At 41.6% G+C, this 21,835-nt stretch overlaps 1 protein-coding gene across 14 annotated transcripts in view; it reads right to left on the reverse strand.

Moving 5' to 3' along the window:
- The window catches only part of LOC138740245 (phosphatidylinositol-3-phosphate phosphatase MTMR1-like), a 73,389-nt gene that overhangs the window by 33,012 nt on the left and 18,542 nt on the right, over positions 1-21,835 (reverse strand). For 13 of the 14 annotated variants that reach the window (XR_011342762.1, XM_069892585.1, XM_069892582.1 and 10 more), the window contains 4 exons: positions 16,167-16,250; positions 12,444-12,593; positions 1,892-2,080; positions 1,009-1,194 (listed from right to left, as the gene is read on the reverse strand). Coding sequence is in view for 13 of the 14 variants with exons in the window: in XM_069892585.1 (XP_069748686.1) it covers positions 1,009-1,194; positions 1,892-2,080; positions 12,444-12,593; positions 16,167-16,250 (609 nt within the window). In the remaining variant the exon portion in view is untranslated. The remainder of the gene's footprint in view (positions 1-1,008; positions 1,195-1,891; positions 2,081-12,443; positions 12,594-16,166; positions 16,251-21,835) is intronic. The other variant, XM_069892592.1, reaches the window with a different exon arrangement.

Consider the following 21,835-nt stretch of genomic DNA (forward strand, 5'->3'; position numbering starts at 1 on the left):
ATCCACCATCGGTGATTTCATTCTATTCTCCCCATCTTCCTATTGTCTTATCCAGGTCCTACCACTCAGCTACACTCTAGAGGAAATCTACCGCAGCCAATTCATTTATCAAACAGCTTTTAGAAATGAGAGAACACTGAAGCACCCTGGGAAACCTACACAGGAAGAGCAAGCAAACTCCATAGATAGCGCGCAAGAGAGCATGATTCCACCTGGAGCTTGAGGCAGCAGGCCCTATCACCTGCACCACTGCGCCGCCCAATTTATAAAACCAGCCTCCCCTTGTGTACCCTGAGGAGTCAAGGTCAAAATCAGCCAATTTATAAGAATAGAAAAAGCACGATCCCATCAGATTTCAGGTGCAGTGTTAACTAGACCTCACCATGATGTTGTGAGAAGCAGGGTGTAACTAAGTTGCGCCGTGGTGGGGGGGGGGGGGGGGGTGGGGTGGGGTTAACCGGACCCTGCTGTGAGAGGAGCTGGTTTACCAAGATGCCTCAAGAGTGATCCTGTGGCAATCACTAAGATTCTGATCCCAAGAACGTCCCCACTCTCACCACTGTTGTTGGTTTGTGACATCTCATCAACCCAAACTTAAAATGTCATGCCTGCAACTCTAACCTTGCCCACAATTTAAACAATGGACGGACACCATTTAGAGAGGAAACACAAAACAATGAGGCAGCAAAAAAAAAAAAAAAAAAAACAAGTTGTTGGAGGGATTCTACAAGTCAGGCAGCATTTGTGAAGGGAAATGAGGAATTAACATTTCAGGACATAACCCTTCTTCAAGACTGAATGTGGAGAGGGAAGGGTTGAGTCAGGGGCCAGAGGATGATTGAGGAACAGTCTCGTCCCAAAACGTCGACTCTCCATTTCCCACCACAGATGCTGCTCAGCCTGAGACCCTCCAGCAACTCATTGTTTGCTCCAGGTTCCAGTACTGCAGTCTCTTGTGTCGTCACAAAAAAAGTCAGTCTGATCCAATGATAGGAAATAGGATCTTACCCGAATGTATTCTAACCAATGAGTTGAATCGATATTTGACAGCCACTTGGATTCATCTATGACAGGATAAACAATGTCCTTCAATTTCCTCAGAGACTCCCTCATGACATGGATATTATGGATTTCCAAGAAAACAAGCTCAACGTTTGAGTAGGCACCTTCACTCTCATAGCCTCCGCCTTTGGCCTAAACATGGCAACAAAAATGAAAGCTTCAATGGAGTTTGTGTTTCTCAAACACTTCCCTTCCTTTCACAACAGGCCACAAATGGATGAAGAAAGCACAAATTTGGTGGAACCTTGAACGAACAAAGAGAACCTGGAGGGACTCAGCAGTTCAGTCTGGCAGTATCCATGGGCAGAGATGATCAGTCAACATTTCAGGGTGGGACTCCTTAAAACTGAAGGGTCCCACACAAAACATTAAGCAACCATTTTTCTCCATGGATGCTGCCTGACCCGCTGAGTCCCTCCAGCTTCTCTTGGTTTGTGCTGAAGCTGGTGTCCCATTGCATCACTGCTGTATCAACGTTTACAAGACTTACACACAAGGAGGGGAAATTGGAAATCAGGCGATCTGCTGCACACACACTACATGACTGCAATAACATCAACAGCAAAGTATCAAGGGTTTAAGTTTCCAAAAACATTTTCTGTACAAGATAGTGATGGTGGCTAGGACATTTAAAGCATTCGTAGATAGGCACGTGAATATAAAAAAAATGAACCATTTTGGGGGGGGCGAGGGGGAAAGAGGTTTATATAATTTGGCACAACATCATGGGCTTTGAGGTCATAGGCCCGATTGGTGTTGTAATGGTCTATGTTCTAACATTTTTTAATTCCATGTATGCCACTCCTAATACAACATCAGCAGTTGACACCTTATTGGCATCTGCCACACTGTTTTGTCGGGCGTCGAAGATGGTCAACTTGTGAGACTGAGCATTGGCATCCATGATAGTCTGTAAATACTTCTCATCTTCCTTGCACCGCTTGTCACTGGCTCCCACCATTGGCTGGCTGCATCTGGTAATTGTTGCTTGGGTTTCCGGATGGATCCATGACAAAACCTGAGGACAGAAAATTGGGAACAAGTTTCAGGGTTCATTCATGTTCAGTGGATCACAAAATGTAAAGGCAGCAGGAGAGCATTTGGCCCCTCTACCCTGCACTCTTCTCAGATCCATCACTTCCTCTAATATCCAAAAACCTACTAATCTCTGTGTGGTAAATGCCATATAAATGAACTTCCTGTTGATTTCTTGGCTGGAAAATTCCAAAGATTGAAAAAGTTTCATGTTGCCTCTGCCAGAGTAGCTGATTTCTTAGTCTGTGATCGCCATCTTCAAAAAGCACAGTCAAGTAAGGAACAGCCTGCAACAAACCTATTTGGGCTCCTTTTATCCATGGAGCTTTGGGATCCATTGAAACTACAGAGATTCAGAGTTCCTCAATATCATTCTGTGAGCAAGTGGTCAGACACAATGATTTATACTTCTCTATTTTTGGAGACAGTTTTTTTAAATAATTTTTTTATTTTCACACTGTGAACCATATCAACCAAAATATATACAAACTTTTCTCATTAAATATACACAGTGGCATTTTCTCCATTTTACCCCCCTACCCATCCCCCTCCAAAACCAATAAATATTCAACATATACAATACAATAAAACCATTAAACAATGTCATCACACAATGAAAAATAAACAAGAAAAATGTGTCATCTACTTTTATACAGTAGATCAAGTTGTTTTGTCTTATCATTTTAGGGGGTGGAGATCCGAGACAAGCCCTCTCTGTTATGTTCCATGTAAGATTCACAAATTTGTTCAAATAATGTGACTTTATTTTTTAAATTATATGTTATTTTTTCCAATGGAATACATTTATTCATTTCCATGTACCATTGCTGTATTCTCAGGCTCTCTTCCATTTTTTTGCTACTGCTAAGGCTATCATAATAAATCTTTTTTTGTGCTTTATCCAATTTGAGGCCTAATTCCTTACTTCTTATGTTACTTAGAAGAACGATCTCTGGTTTTTGGTATGTTATTTTTTTGTGATTTTATTTAATATCTGATTTAGATCTTCCCAAAACATTTTCACTTTCTCACATGCCCAAAATGTATTTCCTTCTTACAGCGAAAAATCTATCTGATAATGTTGGATCCCATTCTTTTAACTTTTGGGGCGTGATATATAATCTGTGTAACCAATTATACTGTATCATGTGTAACCTCGTGTTTATTGTATTCTTCATAGTTCCAGAACATAACTTTTCCCATGTTTCACTTTTTATCTTTATGTTTGGATCCTTTTCCCACTTTTGCTTAGGATTATAGTTTATTTCATTTTCATCATCTTGCAGCTTAATGTACATGTTGGTTATAAATCCTTTAATTATCATTGTGTCTGTAATCACATATTCAAAGCTACTTCCTTCAGGTAATCTCAGTCTGTTTCCCAATTTATCCTTTAAATAAGCTTTCAGTTGATGATATGCAAACATTGTACCTTGAGTTATTCCATATTTGTACTTCAACTGTTCAAATGTAAATAAATTATTTCCCAAAAAACAATTTTCTATTCTTTTGATTCCTTTTCTCTCCCATTCTCTAAAGGAAAGGTTATCTATTGTAAAAGGGATTAGTGGGCTTTGTGTCATTAACAATTCTGGTATTTTGTCATTCGTTTTTTTCCTTTCTAAGTGGATCTTCTTCCACATATTAATAAATGATGCAATACTGGTGAGCTTTTATATTGCACCAGCTTTTCATCAATGTTCCAATACCTTCTCCCCTATTTTATCTAGTTGTATCTTAGTTCACTCTGGTAAAAATTTGATAAATACCTTAATTGTGCGACTCTATAATAACTTTTAAAGTTTGGTAACTGCAAACCACCTTGGTTATACCTCTCTGTTAATTTATCTAACGCTACCCTCGGTTTCCACAAGTATTTCCTTATTATTCTCTTTAGTTCATTAAAGAATTTCTCTGTTAAGGGAATTGGCAACAATTGAAATAAGTATTGTATCCTTGGGAAGACATTCATTTTAATGCAATTTACCCTATCAACGTTAGCGGTAATTCTTTCCAATGTTCTAAGACTTCCTGCAATTTCTTTATTAGTGGCTGATAATTTAGTTTGTACAGGTGGCTTAAGTTATTATCTAACTTGATACCTAGGTATTAATGTGTTTGCCATTTAAATTGTGATTCTTTTTTAAATTCTGTATAATCCGCGTTACTCATTGGCATCACTTCACTTTTATTTGCGTTGATCTTGTACCCTGATATTTCTCCATACTCCTTCAATTGCTTATGTAATTTTTTTATTGATATTTCTGGTTCTGTTAGGTATACTATGATGTCATCTGCAAATAAGTTGATTTTATATTCCTCCTTTATTTTTATCCCTTTTATTTTATTTTCTGTTCTTATCAGTTCTGCCAATGGTTCTATTGCTAAGGCGAACAATGAAGGGGATAATGGACATCCCTGTCTAGTTGACCTACTTCATTTAAATTGGCTCGATTCATATCCATTTACTGTTACCTTCGCCAACAGTCCATTATATAATGCTTTAATCCAACTAATATATTTTTCTGGTAGATTGAACCTCTGTAATACTTTAAATAAATAGTTCCATTCTACTCTGTCAAAGGCTTTCTCTGCGTCTAAAGCAACAGCCACTGTTGGCTTCTTATTTCCTTGAACTGCATGAATTAGATTAATAAGTTTACAGACATTATCCGCTGTTCGTCTTTTCTTAATAAATCCACTTTGATCTTGTTTTACTATTTTTGATACACAATTGGCCAATCTGTATGTTAATAATTTTGCTATTATCTTATAATCTGAGTTAAGTAGTGATATTGGTCTATATGATGCTGGTGTTAATGGATCCTTCCCCGTCTTTGGTATAACTGTAATTATTGCTGTCTTACATGAATCTGGTTCATTACTTCCAAGAGAGGAGGAATTAATAACTCTTTAAATGTTTTATAGAATTCTATTGGGATTCCATCCTCTCCTGGCGTTTTATTGTTCGGCAGCTTTTTTTAATACATCCTCTATTTCAAGTGGTTTTATCAGTTTGTTTTGTTCCTCAGTTCAATTTTAGCTAAAAACTCTTCTATTTTATCATCTTTCCCCTCGTTCTCAGTTTGGTATAATTGTTCATAAAATTCCTTAAAGTTCTCATGAATCTCTATTGGATTATATGTAATTTGTTTGTACTTTTCCCTTGATGCCAATACAGTTTTTTTTAGCTTGTTCTGTTTTAAGTTGCCAGGCTAATATTTTATGTATTTTTTCTCCCAGTTCGTAATAATATTTTCATTATGTTCTCCACCTTGTGCGTTTGTAATGTTTCGTATTTTAATTTTCTGTCCGCCAATTCTTTCCTTTTCATTATATCATCCCGTTTTACTAGTTCCTTTTCTGTACTTACTAGCTCCCTTTCCAAATACTCTATTTCCCAATTGTAATCCTTTTTCATCTTAGTCACATAATTTATTATGCGCCCTCTAATGAAGGCTTTCATTGCATCCCATAATATAAATTTGTCTTTCACTGATTCCGTATTTATTTCAAAGTACATTTTAATTTGGCGTTCAATAAATTCTCTAAATTCCTGTCTTTTTAGTAGCATGGAGTTTAATCTGCATCTATATGTTCTTGGTAGGATGTCCTCCAGTTCTATTGCTAATATCAGGGGTGAATGATCAGATAGCAATCTAGCTTTATATTCCATTTTCCTAACTCTCTCTTGGATATGGGCTGACAACAGGAACAAGTCAATCCTTGACTATGTTTTATGTCTGCTCGAATAATATGAGTATTCTTTCTCCTTTGGGTGTTGCCTCCTCTATATATCCAAAAGTTACCTTTCCTGCATTGATTTAACCATAAATTTGGTCACTTTATTATTTTTCCTTGTCCTTTGTCCAGTTTTATCCACCTCTGGGTCCAAATTAAGGTTAAAATCCCCCCTTGTGTATCAACAATCTTCAAAAAAATATCTTGCATAACCTTTTGATCCTCTTCATTAGGTGCATATATATTGACCAAATTCCAGAATTCTGAATATATCTGACACTTTATCATTACATATCACCCTGCTGGATCTATTATTTCCTCCTCTATTTTGATTGGTACATTTTTATTAAACAATATAGCTACACCTATATTATATGATGCTGCCATTACGTGTCCTACCCAATCTCTCTTTAATTTGTTATGTTCTACTTTAGTTAGATGCGTTTCCTGCACAAATGCTATACCTATTTTTTTCTTTTTTTCAGTAAATTTAATAGCCTCTTCTTTTTAATTTGGTTATGTATTCCATTAATGTTTATTGTTATATAGTTCAACATGGCCATCTCATATCTTGTTTACATCTCATTTCTGCTTCCTCACCACCACCATCCCCCTTTTCATCTCTGTTTTCCCTTTTTAAACTCAATGTATGACAACATATTTAAAAACACAAAATACTCCAACAACTCCCACATCCAATATTACCTTAACCCCAAATGCCCCCCTCCTCTCTGAGTTGCCCCTTATCCCTTGCCGGGCAACCAGAACTCCCCTTTCCATTTGGATTGCAATCCTGTTTGCAGGCGTCAACTGATTTCACAGTGACGGTTATTCTCTCCCCCCACCGCAGAAAACATTTTTTCACACATATAACAAAGCTCTCCCTTTTTTCTCCTTACTTCCTTCCTTCCATTCTCTTTTCTTTCTTTAGTTCTTTATATATACATTGTTTTTACATCTTTATATATACTTTATCGTTGTTCTTCATTCTTATTACATCTCTTCATCTCTCTTGTCCTGCAAATGTTCTGCAAATTCTTGTGCTTCCTCCGGATCTGAGAACAGTCTGTTTTGCTCACCAGGGATAAGTATTTTAAGCACAGCTGGATGTCTTAACATGAATTTATAACCTTTTTTTCCCCATAGGATCAATTTTGCTGTATTAAACTCCTTCCTCCTCTTGAAGAGTTCAAAACTTATGTCTGGGTAAAAAAATATTTTTTGACCCTTGTATTCCAATGGTTTATCATCTTCTCTAATTTTATTCCTTGCCCGTTCCAGTATATTTTCTCTTGTGTATCTCAAAAATTTTACTAAGATGGATCTTGGTTTTTGATGTGCCTGTGGTTTCGGAGCTAGTGCTCTGTGTGCCCTTTCTATTTCCATTTCTTCGTGCATTTCTGTCGTTCCCAGGACCTTCAGGATCCACTCTTTTATAAATTCCTTCATATCTGTGCCTTCTTCATCTTCCTTCAGGCTCACTATTTTTATGTTGTTTCGCCTACTATAATTTTCCAACATATCAATTTTCTGAGATAACAACTCTTGTCTCTTTAAATTTTTTGTCACTTTCTTCCAATTTTCCTCTTAAGCCGTTTACTTCGATTTCTACAGCCATTTCTCGTTCTTCCACATTTTCTACTCTTTTCCCTATTTCTGTCATGACTAGTTCTAACCTTTGCATTTTATCTTGTTCTTTTCATTTTTCTTTTAATTGCACTAAATTCTAATGACAACCATTCTTTTAATGCTCTCATTTGTTCTTCAAAAAAAGCTTTATCTATATTCTGTCCACCTGTTTTACCTTCTATTTCTATGTGAAGATCTTGGTCTTCTTCCTCTTCTTCTGTGTCTGTACCTGTGTTTGTCTTCTTCTCTTTGTATCTGTGTCTCTTCTGATTTTCCTGATGAGTTGCTTGTATCACTTTGTCAGGTCTCTTGCTGTTGGCCCTCTCCTTCTGAGCTGCTCATCTGTCGGGCCTCCTGCTGCTGCTCCTCTTGCCGTTCACCCCGTCGACTTTCTTTCTCGCCTGGTACTTCACTTCCTCTCCTGCCGCCTTCCACATCTTCCAGCTGAGAGCCCTGGTGTCGGGCGTCCCTCAGCTGGTCGCGCCATAGTTGCCCGCTCCTCGGCTGAGCCCCCATCCCGTCGGTCTTTTCTTTTACCTTAGATTGCACAACTACTCATGTGCAACTCCTCACACATGCACAGTTGCGCACTTTTGTTTGCCTCAGAGAGCCATTTTTGCAGTCCACCAGTCGGGAGGGGGGTCACGATTCTGCAGGGCCGACACCAACCTTGGAGAACGGGCATTCTTCGCCACCAAGGCTCCCTGTTCCTTCGTGCAGGTAAGGCCTTCTCCTTTCTTTTCCGGTGACTTTTCTTTTTTCCCCCCGTTGTTTTTACTTTTTCCTTCTTGGGTGCCATCTTCCTTCTCTTCTCTGCAACTTTATCTTTTAGTTCTTATATTTTATATTTGTTGAACTTTGTCTTTTCTTGACATTTTTTTTCTGGTGAAGGCTGGTTTTACCCTATCGGCCACTATTCCATCACGTGACTCCTCTTTTTGGAGACAGTTTTGAAACCCAGATATGGTCCCATGCATTTCTACTGTGCACAGTTCAAGGCACTTCACTGGTGGCTTATCAACTACTAAGTCAGCACAAGAAGGACTAGACAGGAACAACAACCACCTTGAGGAAGACAGGTCTAGACACTGGAGGTTCAGATTCATGGGAGTGGACTGGTCTGGACAGGAGAAATGGCAGCACAGTTAGTGCAAAGCAATATAGCACATTTGACCTGAGTTTGAATCCACCACTGTCTGTCTGCAACAAAGGGACTGCAGTTATAATAGCTGACTTTAATCTACATGTAGATTGGGTGAACCAAATTGGTAAGGGTAAGGAGGAAGAGGATTTGTTAGAATGCATGCGGGATTGTTTTCTAAATCAGCATGTGGAGGAACCGATGAGAGAACAAGCCATTCTAGACTGGGTACTGAGTAATGGAGAAGGGTTAACAATCTTGTAGTGAAGAACCTCTTAGGCAAGAGTGACCACAATATGGTGGAATTCTTCATTAGAATGGAATGTGACAGAGTTGATTCAGATACAAAGGTTCTGAATTTGAAGTGGGGTAACTTTGATGGTATGAGATGCGAATTGGCTAAAATAGATTGGCAAATGGTACGTAAAGGACTAATGGTAGAAATTCAATGGCAATCGTTTGGAACAAGTACAACATATGTACATCCCAGTTTGTAAAAATAAATCAAGGAGGGTAGCACATGCATGGCTAACAAGGGAAATCAGAGAGTATCAAATCCAAAGAAGCAGCATGTATATTAGCCAAAAAATATAATATTCCTGATGATTGGGAGAAATTCAGAGTTCTGCAGAAGAGGACAAAAGGATTAATTAGAAAAGGTAAAAGAGATTATGAGAGGAAGCTGGCAGGGAACATAAAAAAATGACTGTAAGAATTTTTAAAGATAGATTAAGAGGAAGAGGTTGGTTAAGACAAATGTGGGTCTGTTGCGGACAGAAACGGGTGAGTTAATCATGGGGAACAAAGGTATGGCAGACTGCCTGAATGACTACTTTAGTTGTCTTCACCAAGCAGGACATATTAATCTTCAGGAAATTGTTGAGGATCGGGGACCTAATGTGAGGGAGCGAATAAAGGAAATAATTGTAAGTCAAGAGGTTGTATTAGTTAAATTGCAGGGATTAAAGGCAGATAAATTTCCAGGGCCGGATGGTCTTTATCCAAGAGTGCTGAAGGAAGTAGCCCAAGAAATAGTGGATGCAGCAGTGTTAATTTTTCAAAACTCTTTAGATTCTGAATTAGTTCCTAAGTTTGGAGGGTGGCCAACGTAACCCCACTCTTTAAGAAGGGAGGGAGAAAGAAACTGGGAAACTACAGACCAGTTAGCCTGACATCGGTTGTAGGGAAGGTGCTAGAATCAATTATTAAAGATGCAATCGCAGTACATTTGGTGAGTAGTGGTATCATTGGACAGAGTCAGCATGGTTTTGTGAAGGGAAAATCATGTCTGATAAATCTAATAGAGTTTTTTGAAGATGTAACCAATAGAGTGATAGGGGGGAAATCAGTGGATGTGGGCTATCTGGACTTTAGTAAGGCATTTGATAAGGTTCCACACAGAAGACTAGAATACAAACTTAAAAAGCATGTAATAGGAGGTACGGTATTAAGGTGGATAGAGAATTGGTTGATGGACAGGAAGCAAAGAGAAGGTATAAATGGGTTGTTTTCGGAATGGCAGCCAGTGACGAGTGGGGTACCGCAGGGCTCCGTGCTGGGGCCACAATATATATCAACGACTTAGATGTGGGAATAGATAACAATATCTCAAAATTTGCAGATGACACAAAGTTGGGTAGTGGGGTTGGCTGTGTTGAGGATGCTAGGAGGGAGCAGAGTGATTTGGACAAGTTAGGCGAATGGGCCAAGATGTAGCAGATGCAATATAATGTGGATAAATGTGAGGTTATCCACTTTGGAGGTAAGATCAGGAAAGAGGACTATTATCTAAATGGTATCTGTTTAGGAAAAGGGGAGATGCAGAGAGAATTGGGTGTTGCTGTGCATCAGTCATTGAAAGTGGGCGAGCAGGTGCAGCAGGCGGTGATGAAGGCAAATGCTATGTTGGCATTCACAACAAGAGGATTTGAGTACAGGAGTAGAGATCCTGCTACAGTTGTACAGGGCCTTGGTGAGACCACATCTGGAGTACTCCATGCAGTTTTAACCATATAACCATTTACGGAGCGGAAACAGACCATGTCGGCCTTTCGAGTCTGCACCAGTTCACTAGAACATCTCCACTAGCTCACAATGACCTTTTCCATCCAGCACGGAGCATCTCTGACCCAGTGCCATTGGGAATAAGGTACAGAAGCATCAAAATCAGGACTTCCAGGCTGAGAAATAGCTCCTTCTCACATGCTGTGAGATTGATGAACAGCATCTGTCCAATGCAGAAATCTATGTATCAGGAAGTTTTCACTAAATACCTACTTGAATGCAGCAGTGAAGATGTCTTCAAAATCTATTCTATTTGAATCAAAGGGGATGAAGTCGGTTCCACAATTTTGCAGGACCAGAGATCTGTCTGCAATATTGCAGCAATTTTTTTCCACTAGCTGCAAACTGAATATTTATCTTTCCTTTTATATTTATCTTTATTTCTCTCATAGTAATTTAATGAATCTGAGGAAGGACATCCTTGACATGGAGGGGGGTGCAGAGAAGATTCATTAGAATACACCAGGGATGGAAGGACTTGGATATGAAGAACGATTGGATAGACTAGGCTTGTATTCTCTGGAATTTAGAAGATTGAGGGGGGATCGTACAGAAACATATAAAATTCTTAAGGGTTTAGACAGACTAGACATTTTTCCAATGCTGGGAAAAACTGGAACTGGAGTCACAGCATAAAGGGGGAAGTTTTTTAGGTTGGAGTAAAAATTTCTTCTCTCAGAGGATGGTGGATCTTTGGAATTCTTTGCCACAGGAAGTAGTTGAGGCCGGTTCCTTGTCAATATTTAAGAGGTTAGATTTGGTCCTTGTGGCTAAGGGGATCAAGGGGTACGAGGAGAAGACAGGAACCGGGTACTGAATGGCAGTGTAGGACTGAAGGGCCAAATGGCCTCCTCTTGCACCTATTTTTCTATATTTGTATGTTCTTCCTGTGTCCATGCGATTTTCCAGCAACTTAATTTGTTCAGACAGCACCTCAAACTAAATATCAAATCACAATAGACCCTTTCAAATTGCAGCACCTGGGAAACCCTCCTGGGACCTGAGTGCAATATTGGGACAAAGGTCCTGGAAGCATCTTTCAACTTGCCAACTTGCAGGGGATCCCATACCCACAATGACACAGTAAGTGATGTGTCACACACTCGTGGGAACTATAGGCTGTCAGTCACCCTGCCCCAAGCAACGTGTCACTGCCACACATGAGGTGGGGAGGGGGGTGACATGCCGTGACATGCTCCTCCGGCAATGGCCGTCTTCCTTACCCATAATCCCCACACTACTGGACCACTCCCCCAGCACCAGAGCAGTTCCAGCAGGTAAAGAAGACAGCAATTGTTCCCGCACCCCCACATTGAGTCGTCATGATGAACTGAAGCAGCGCTCGCAGACGTGACACATCGTAGTCCCCCCACTCGCGGCAACAGACTCTCCCCCCCCCCGATCGTGACCCCTTTCTCTTTCCCCAGATCAGTGACCTCTCTTCCTACCCCCTCACTTGCATGGCAGCAACTTCTCCCCCCACTGCAGCAGCCTCTCCTCCCCCTCCCACACCACAGCAGTGACCTCTCTCTCCCCCTCTAAGACAGCGACCTCTCTTTGCTCCCACCCCCCGCAGCAGTGGCCTCTCCCCCCTCCCCTCCCCCAGTGCGTGAATGAGTCGGGTCGCACACAAGAGACAGTGAGTGTGCACGAGAGTGGACGTGCATGGGTGCGTGTGATTGAGTGGACATGTGTGTGGGGATGTGGGCATGCAAGAGAGCACTTGCCGAATATCGTTGAGACCCAGATACAAAGCACTGGAAAAACTTACGGGGAACCGGCCACTGGTCCGAAATGCTGCCACTTTGCACAGGTCGTCGTCTTTGACACTGGTTGGCACCACCACAATGGCCGGGTAAGTGTCACAGAGCTCATAGTTGCCGTTGAGTTTAGATATAGTCCAACTTTCATTTGGCAGACCCTAGAAATGGTTTGAGGGGGAAAAGTTTAAAAAGACCAAAAACAAAGTGCTGAACCTTGAAGGTTCAACAAAGTCAGGCAGTGTTTGCAGAACTTGCAGGAGCTTTTTTTTTAAAACACTATTCACCTTCAACCGTCCAACTTTCTATACCTGTTTGATGCTTTTATTTCAGTTGGTAACACCAGAAATCCACAAGTTTTGACCCAGACAGGATGGACATTCAAATTGTACAGGTTGTAGGTTAATTAGGTGGCACTAAACATCTAATTTTTTTATAGTAAAACAAAAACGAGTTGCATGAGTAGTTCTTCTCAGAGTTGTGATTCTCTGGAATTCTCCAAGTTGGAGTATTCTGGATGCTAGATCTTTCAGATATCGCGAATATTGAAAGATCAAGAAACTGAGGACCAAAGAAGAGATGAGGCCTGGCATCGACCAGCTACTTCAGCTCCTGTTGTGTTCCTTTTTAATGTGTGCCTTCCATTCTATGATCCGAGAGCTGACAATTTCCATAGCTTTGTTAATATACAAAAGTGCTGGAGAAATTCAGCAGGTCCCGTAGTGTTCACAGGAGGCAAAGATATAAAGCCAACATTTCAGGCCTGAGCCCTTCATCAAAGGAAAACAGAAGATTTAAGCAAAGCAGCTACCACTTGCAGAAGACATTGGACCAATATCCCTGAATTCTACAGGAAGATTTAATGGCTGGATTCGCCCATCAATATTCAGGAAGTTCAATCTAGTGAGTAAAGACATTCAGTGATTTTGATTTACTCCTGGTGATCTGTAAGGGCTCAATGGCTGAAGGACTCATATCAGAAGCAGCTGGCAGCACCCATGGCCCTTCGGGAGCCACTCTCACCATCTGCTCTCTCACGAATCCAGGTTCGGAACCAAGAGCTCGGGTTCACCACTGGAACAGACAGCTGCAGGAGCACTGGAGGCGAACCCAAGGACACTCAGTGTCTCTGAAGGAGCGGGATTGAGGGAGGATAATGGAACTTCTTTGGTTTTGCATGCTATTGAGCCAGGTCAATCTAGTGTACATTAGGTGGTGCAAAATGAAACACAAGTGCAGAGAATGGTGTTACAGAGAAATGGTCCTACCCTTTGGGTAGGAGCGATCACAATATGATCGAATTCTCACTCGACATGGAGAGTGATGAAATTAAAACCGAGACGAAGGTCCTGAATTTAAATAAAGGGAATTATGATGGTATGAGACGGGAGTTGAGTAAGATTGATTGGGTGGTGTTTATGGGGGAGTTGACTGTGGATAGACAATGGAAAGCATTCACAGATCGAATGGAGAAATTGCAAAAATCGTTTATACCGGTTTGGCATAAAAATAAACCAAAAAAGGTGACTCAACCATGGATAACAAGGGAAATTAGAGACAGCATTAGGTCCAAAGAGAGAGCACATCAATTGGCCAAAAAAATGAACCACAACCGAAGACTGGGAGCAGTTCAAGATGCACCAAAGGAGGACAAAGGGATTAATCAAAAATAAATTATGAAAGTAAGCTTGCGGCAAATATAAAAACCGACTGCAAAAGCTTTTATAAATATGTCAAGAGGAAAAGATTGGTCAAATCCAGAGTAGGTCCCTTGCAGTCAGAATCAGGGGAATATATAATGGGGAATAAGGAAATGGCAGACCAATTAAATTCTTACTTTAGTTCTGTTTTTACAAGAGAGGATACAAATAACCTCCCAAGGATGTTGGGAAACAGAGACTAATGCAAGGGAGGAACTGAAAGAAATCAGTATCTCTAAGGACATGGTCTTGGGGAAATTGATGGGATTGAAGGCAGATGAATCCCAAGGGCCTGATAATCTACATCCTAGGGTACTTAAGGAAGTGGCCATTCAGATAGCAGATGCTTTAAGAATTATTTTCCAGAACTCGATAGACTCAGGATCAGTACCCATGGATTGGAGGGTAGCTAATGTTACCCCACTATTTAAAAAGGGGGGTAGAAAAAAAGCGGGGAATTATAGGCCGGTGAGCCTTACATCAGTAGTGGGCAAAATGATGGAATCCATTATTAAGGATGTAATAGCGGAGCATATGACTAGCAGAGAAGGGATCGGACAGAGTCAACATGGATTTACAAAAGGTAAATCGTGCTTGACAAATCTATTGGAATTCTTTGAGATGGTGACAGGTAAAATAGATGGGGGAGAGCCAGTGGATTTGGTGTACCTGGACTTCCAAAAGGCCTTCGATAAGATCCTGCATAAACGACTGGCTTCCAAAATCAAGGCTCATGTGATTGGGGGAAAAGTATTGATGTGGATTGAGAACTGGCTGACAGGTAGAAGACAGAGTTGGGATAAATGGCTCATTTTCTGAGTGGCAGGCGGTGACCAGTACAGGGATCTGTACTGGGACCCCAGCTGTTCACAATTTACATTAATGATCTGGATGAGGGGATTGGATGTAATATCTCCAAATTTGCAGATGACACTAAGCTAGGAGGGGTTGTGTGCACGGAAGAGGGGGTCAGGAAGCTCCAGTGTGATTTGGATAAATTGAGGGACTGGGCAGATACATGGCAAATGCACTACAATGTGGATAAATGTGAGGTTATCCACTTTGGTAATACAAACCGGAGGGCAGATTACTATTTGAATGGCAATAGATTAAGAGATGGGGAAGTGCAGGGAGACCTAGGGGTACTTGTACACCAGTCTCTGAAGGCGAGCATGCAGGTACAGCAGGCGGTTAAAAAGGCAAATGGTATGTTGGTCTTCATATCAAGAAGGTTTGAGTATAGGAACAAGGATACCTTACTGCAGCTGTACAGGGCCTTGGTGAGACCCCACCTGGAGTATTGTGTGCAGTTTTGGTCACCTTATCTAAGGAAGGATGTTCTTGCAATGGAGGGAGTGCAGAGGCGATTCACCAGGCTGATACCTGGAATGGCAGGAATGACTTAGGAGGAAAGATTGCGCAAATTGGGATTGTACTCACTGGAGTTTAGAAGATTGAGAGGGGATCTCATAGAGACCTATAAAATTCTGGCAGGACTGGACAGAATGGATGCAGATGGGATGTTTCCAATAATGGGAAAATCCAGAACCCGGGGCCATGGTTTGAGGATAATAGGCAAACCATTTAGGACCGAGAGGAGGAGGAATTTCTTGACCCAGAGGGTGGTGAAACTGTGGAATTCATTGCCACAGAGGGCAGTAGAGGCAGGTTCATTAAATCTATTTAAGAGGGAATTAGATCTATTTCTTCAGTATAAGGGTATTAAACGTTACGGAGAGAAGGCAGGGACGGGGTACTGAACTTTAAGATCAGCCATGATCTCGTTAAATGGTGGAGCAGGCTCGAATGGCCGAATGACCTACTCCTGCTCCTATCTTCTATGTTTCTATGTTTTTAAAACAGTGCAAGGATAACATCTCCAGACAAAATGGAGGACAAAATACAACAGCCCATTGCCATTCCCAGCTCAGTGAGTAGAAAACTTTCCAAAACCAGCATTAAAAAGTAGATTGTTTAAAACAAATCAACTTCACCCAGACATTGTTGAGAATAAAAGAAACACAAAAGTCCTACCTGTCTTTTATACTCTGCAGCTGGGTCATACACCTTCCAGCCCTGCACAGGAAAGTTCTCCTTATACTTCATTGCAAAAAGTGGCTAAGCAGGAGCAAATTAAGACAGCAATTAACCATCGCAGCATTTTACTACAGAAATCCTCACAGGCTCAAGACTAAAGTAAAATTCTACTGAATTTCTCTCTCTTTTTCTGTCTGATGTTGCCTACTTTCCTGTACCAAATACACAAAAGTGCTGGAGAAAGGTCTCGCCATGTCCATAGGAGACAAAGATATATAACCAATATTTTGGGCCTGAGCTCTTTGTCAAGATATCTTGTTTCACCATTTTCCTGTAACTCTCCATTTGTCAGGAACACATGAGCTCACCAGTTCTGTAGCAATTATCCCAATAGCCCCAACAGGTCAGCTACAAGCCACATGGGGTTGAACACCAGAGTGCTTAAATGCACCTCTGATCACTAAATGAAAAATCTTTTTTTTTTTTTTTAAAAGATCAATAAGATTGAACGAGAACAGATATACTAGCTTGGCACCAGGACTTGATGAACAGAGATACAGAAAAATGTTAAACAGATTAGGACTTTCTTCCCTGGAGTGTAGAATGAATGGAGATTTGATAGAGATGGACAAAATTAGGATAAGTATAAAGTAAATGATATACAAACCAGAGGATATGGGTTAAGGGTGAAAGGGGAAGCATTTAAGGGGAATTATTAGGGACAATGTCTTCACACACATGGTAGTGGGAGTGTGGAACGAGCTGCCAGCTAAGTGGTGAACGTGGGCTCAATTTTAACATTTAAGTAAAATTTGGACAGGTGCATGGATGGAAGAGGTATAGATTAGTTGCAGGTCAATGGGACTAGGCACAATAAAAGAATGGGACTAGCACAGAATAGAAGGCTGAAGAGCCTGTTTCTGTGCTGTAATGTTCTATGGTTCTAGGCCACAGAGCTACCACTGGATGGATAACCAAGACACACTGATTGGAGAGAGGGTCTGGAAGGAGAACAAGGGAGAGTGTGCGATTTTATGGGGTGCTTGGATGTGCAGAGAGAGAAACATCCTCTTCAACATGAGAAACTCTAGGCACCTAACACTAATTTCTCTTGGCATTACCATTGTCAAGTACCCACCATCACTGACCAGAAACTCAGAAACAGACGAGCCACAAACACAAAGTGTCTACGAGCAGATCAAACGTTAAGTATCCTGCAGAAAAAGATTTATATTCGATAGCCTTTCTACTACTTGAATACCACAATGAAGTACTTGCCCATTAGTTGAATGAGTACCATCCCATCAACATTTCAGAAAGTCAACTCCATCAGATCAAAGCAGCCTGCTTGACCAACATAACAAAGACTTTACTAAACATTCACTCTCTCCGCAACAAGTGAAAAGAGGCTGCAGTGGTAGGTCTCTTTTTCTTCTGGCTATCTATTCCATAGGGAAATGATGGTTCCTTTCAGTCAAATTGTGGGGTTTATACCCCACTCCTCAGGAAGAAAAAGCGTGAGCGTGAATGGATTTAGGGGTTGCACAGGCCCAGACTCACCCTCTTGACATCCCAGCGCCAGGGTGAGGTCCAAGACGGCTGGGGGAAGTTCTGCTGCAGTGAATGTCCAGACCAAGCTTTGATGCAAGGGACGCCCTTTCTGCGCTTCAAGGAACGTATTTTTTAGACGGCCGTTGACCTTACAAAAGGGTTTGTCCGCCCTTTGACAGGTCTTGTTTTTCATCCTGCAGGGTGTCTAACCACTCTCCGCACCAGGCAAGCCTGGTGGGGGAGCCAGTTTCGTCACCCGACCATGCAACAGCTAGTACAGGGTCGCATGGTATCAGTAGCACTCATAGTGACCTGACACAACAAGAAATGCAGTGGTGGATATACAGTCCACAGAATGCACCAGTTTCTCAATTTGGTTACTGCCAACTATCTTTTTCTTTTCTTTTCTTTGGCTTGGCTTCGTGGACGAAGATTTATGGAGGGGTATGTCCACGTGTGCTGCAGGCTCGTTGGTGACTGACAAGTCCGATGCGGGACAGGCAGGCACGATTGCAGCAGTTGCAAGGGAAAATTGGTGGGTTGGGGTTGGGTGTTGGGTTTTTCCTCCTTTGTCTTTTGTCAGTGAGGTGGGCTCTGCGGTCTTCTTCAAAGGAGGTTGCTGCCCGCCGAACTGTGAGGCGCCAAGATGCACGGTTGGAGGCGAGATCAGCCCACTGGCAGAGGTCAATGGAGCAGGCACCAAGAGATTTCTTTAAGCAGTCCTTGTACCTCTTCTTTGGTGCACCTCTGTCTCGGTGGGCAGTGGACAGCTCGCCATATAACACGATCTTGGGAAGGCGATGGTCCTCCATTCTGGAGACGTGACCCACCCAGCGTAGTTGGGTCTTCAGCAGCATGGATTCGATGCTTGCGGACTCTGCCAGCTCGAGTACTTCGATGTTGGTGATGAAGTCATTCCAATGAATGTTGAGGATGGAGTGGAGACAACGCTGGTGGAAGTGTTCTAGGAGCCGTAGGTGATGCTGGTAGAGGACCCATGATTCGGAGCCGAACAGGAGCGTGGGTATGACAACGGCTCTGTACACGCTGATCCTTGTGTGTTTCTTCAGGTGGTTGTTTTTCCAGACTATACCCTCAAAACAAAACCTCAACCACCTTAAAGAACAGCTTCAGAACTCCACAAACTTCATCACGTGGCAAAGAAACACGGAAAATGCTGTCACTGTTAGTCAAAACACAACAAAATGCTGGAGAAACTCAGCCAGTCTTTCAGTGTCCAGAAAAAGCAAAAATATATTGCCAATGTTTTGAGCCTGAGTAGTTCTTCCAGGAATAAGCCAGAAGCAGGAAATCTCAGAATTCAGACAGTGTCGGCTGGGGGAGGAATCCAGACTAATAAAAGATGTTAATTGGATGTGATAAGGGGAGAGGTGAGAATTTATCATGTCTGTGCAAAAGGAGAGAGAGAAAAAAGGGAGCTGGGAGAAGAAAGGGGGGGGGGGGGGGGGTGGGTGGGGGAGGAGTTTAACGAAAGCAAGAGAAGTCACTATTAATGTCATCTGGTTGTGGGGTGCCCGGTCAGAATTGTTGTTCCTCCAATGTGTCTGGTAGTACATAAAACCATGGATAGACATGCCATAACATAACATAACAATTACAGCACAGAAACAGGCCATTAGGCCCTTCTAGTCCGCACCAAACCAAACACCCCTCTCTAGTCCCACCTCCCTGCACAATGCCCAGAACCCTCCATCTTCTTCTCATCCATAGACCTGTCCAACCTTTTCTTAAATAATACTATTGACTCCGCCGCAACTATTTCTCCCGGAAGCTCATTCCACACGGCTACCACTCTCTGAGTCAAGAAGTTCCCCCTCATGTTACCTCTAAACCTCTGCCCCTTAATTCTTATCTCATGTCCTCTTGTTTTAATCTTTCCTCCTCTTAACGGAAAGAGTCTATCCACATCCACTCTGTCTATCCCTTTCATAATCTTAAATACTTCTATCAAATCCCCTCTCAACCTTCTACGCTCCAAAGAATAAAGACCTAATCTGTCCAATCTCTCCCTATACTCCAGACGCTTAAACCCAGGTAACATTCTGGTCAACCTTCTCTGCACTCTCTCCACTCTGTTTATATCCTTCCTATAATTAGGTGACCAGAACGGCACACAGAACTCCAAATGAGGCCGCACCAACATCTTATACAATCTCAACATCACCTCCCAACTCCTATATTCCATGCAATGATTGATAAAGGCCAGCATACTAAGAGCCTTCTTCACCACCCTATTCACGTGAGTTTCTACCTTCAGGGAACGATGTACCGTTACTCCTAAATCTTTCTGCTCTTCTGTATTCCTCAATGCTCTCCCATTTACCACATATGTCCTGTTCTGATTCTTCTTACCAAAATGAAGCACCTCACACTTATCAGCATTAAATTTCATCTGTCATTTTTCAGCCCACTTTTCTAAGCAGCCCAAATCCCTCTGCAATCCTTGAAAACCTTCTTCATTATCCACTATTCCACCTATCTTAGTATCGTCTGCATATTTACTAATCCAATTCACCACCCCATCATCTAGATCATTAATGTATATAACGAACAACAATGGGCCCAATACAGATCCTTGAGGCACACCACTGGTCACCAGCCTCCAACCTGACAGACAATTATCCACTACCACTCTCTGGCCTCTCCCTTTCAGCCAATATTCAATCCATTTGACTATCTTAAAATTTATACCTAAAGACTGCACCTTCCTACTAACCTTCCATGTGGTACCTTATCGAAGGCCTTACTGAAGTCCATATAGACAACATCCACTGCGCTACCCTCATCCACATTCCTTGTCACCTCTTCAAAAAATTCAATCAGATTGGTCAAACATGACCTTCCTCCCACAAATCCATGTTGAGTGCTCCTGATCAGACCCTGTCTATCCAGATGTTTATAAGTACTATCTCTAAGAATTTTCTCCATTAATTTACCTACCACAGACGTCAAACTTACAGGCCGATAGTTGCCAGGCTTCCTCCTTGAACCCTTTTTAAATAACGGAACCACATGCGCAATGCGCCAATCCTCCGGCACTATCCCCATATCTAATGACATTTGGAAAATTACCGCCAGAGCCTCTGCTATTTCCTCCTTCACTTCTCTCAATGTCCTGGGGAAGATCCTTATCCACCTTTATATTCTTCAAAAGCCTTAAAACTACACCTTTTGTAATCACTATATTCTCCATATTTACCCAATTTGCTTTTTTTATCTCACATCTCCCAATATCCTTCTCCTTAGTGAATACCGAAGAAAAGAAACTGTTCAATATCTCCCCCATTTCTCTAGGCTCCACACACAGTTTTCCGCTCTGATTTTCTAAGGGACCAATTTTGTCTCTAGCTTTCCTCTTACCATTAACATATTTGTAGAACTCTTTTGGATTAGTTCTCACCCTGCTTGCCATAGTTTTCTCGTACCTTCTTTTAGCTTTCCTAATTCCTCTCTTAAGATTCCTCTTACATTCAATGTATCTTTCAAACATCTCCTTAACTCCATGCTTCTTATATCTAATGTACGCCTCCCTTTTTCTTCTAACCAAGTTTCCAATATTCCTTGAAAACCACGGCTCTCTCAAACCTTTTGCCCCTCCTTTTAACCTAACAGGAACATAAAGCTTTTGCACTCTCAAAATCTGATCTTTAAAAGACTTCCATCTCTCTACTACATCCTGCCCATAAAACAAATTGTCCCAATGCACACCCTGCAAGTCCTTTCGCATCTCCTCAAATCTAGCTTTTCCCCAATCAAAAACCTCAATCCTTGGCCCTGACTTCTCTCTTTCCATAATGACATTGAAGCTGATGGCATTATGATCACTGGACCCGAAGTGCTCGCCAACACTAACCTCCGTCACTTGACCCATCCCATTTGCCAACAGTAGATCTAACACTGCTCCTTCTCTGGTCGGCACCTCTACATATTGTTGTAAAAGACTATCTTGCACACATTTCACAAACTCTAACCCATCCAGTCCTTTCACAGAATGTGTTTCCCAATCTATATGTGGAAAATTAAAATCTCCCATAATTACAACCCTGTGCTTATCACAAATATCTACTATCTCCCTACAGATTTGCTCCTCTAGA

The sequence above is a fragment of the Narcine bancroftii genome, chromosome 8, assembly GCF_036971445.1.
Source record: "Narcine bancroftii isolate sNarBan1 chromosome 8, sNarBan1.hap1, whole genome shotgun sequence".
NCBI lineage: Eukaryota > Metazoa > Chordata > Chondrichthyes > Torpediniformes > Narcinidae > Narcine > Narcine bancroftii.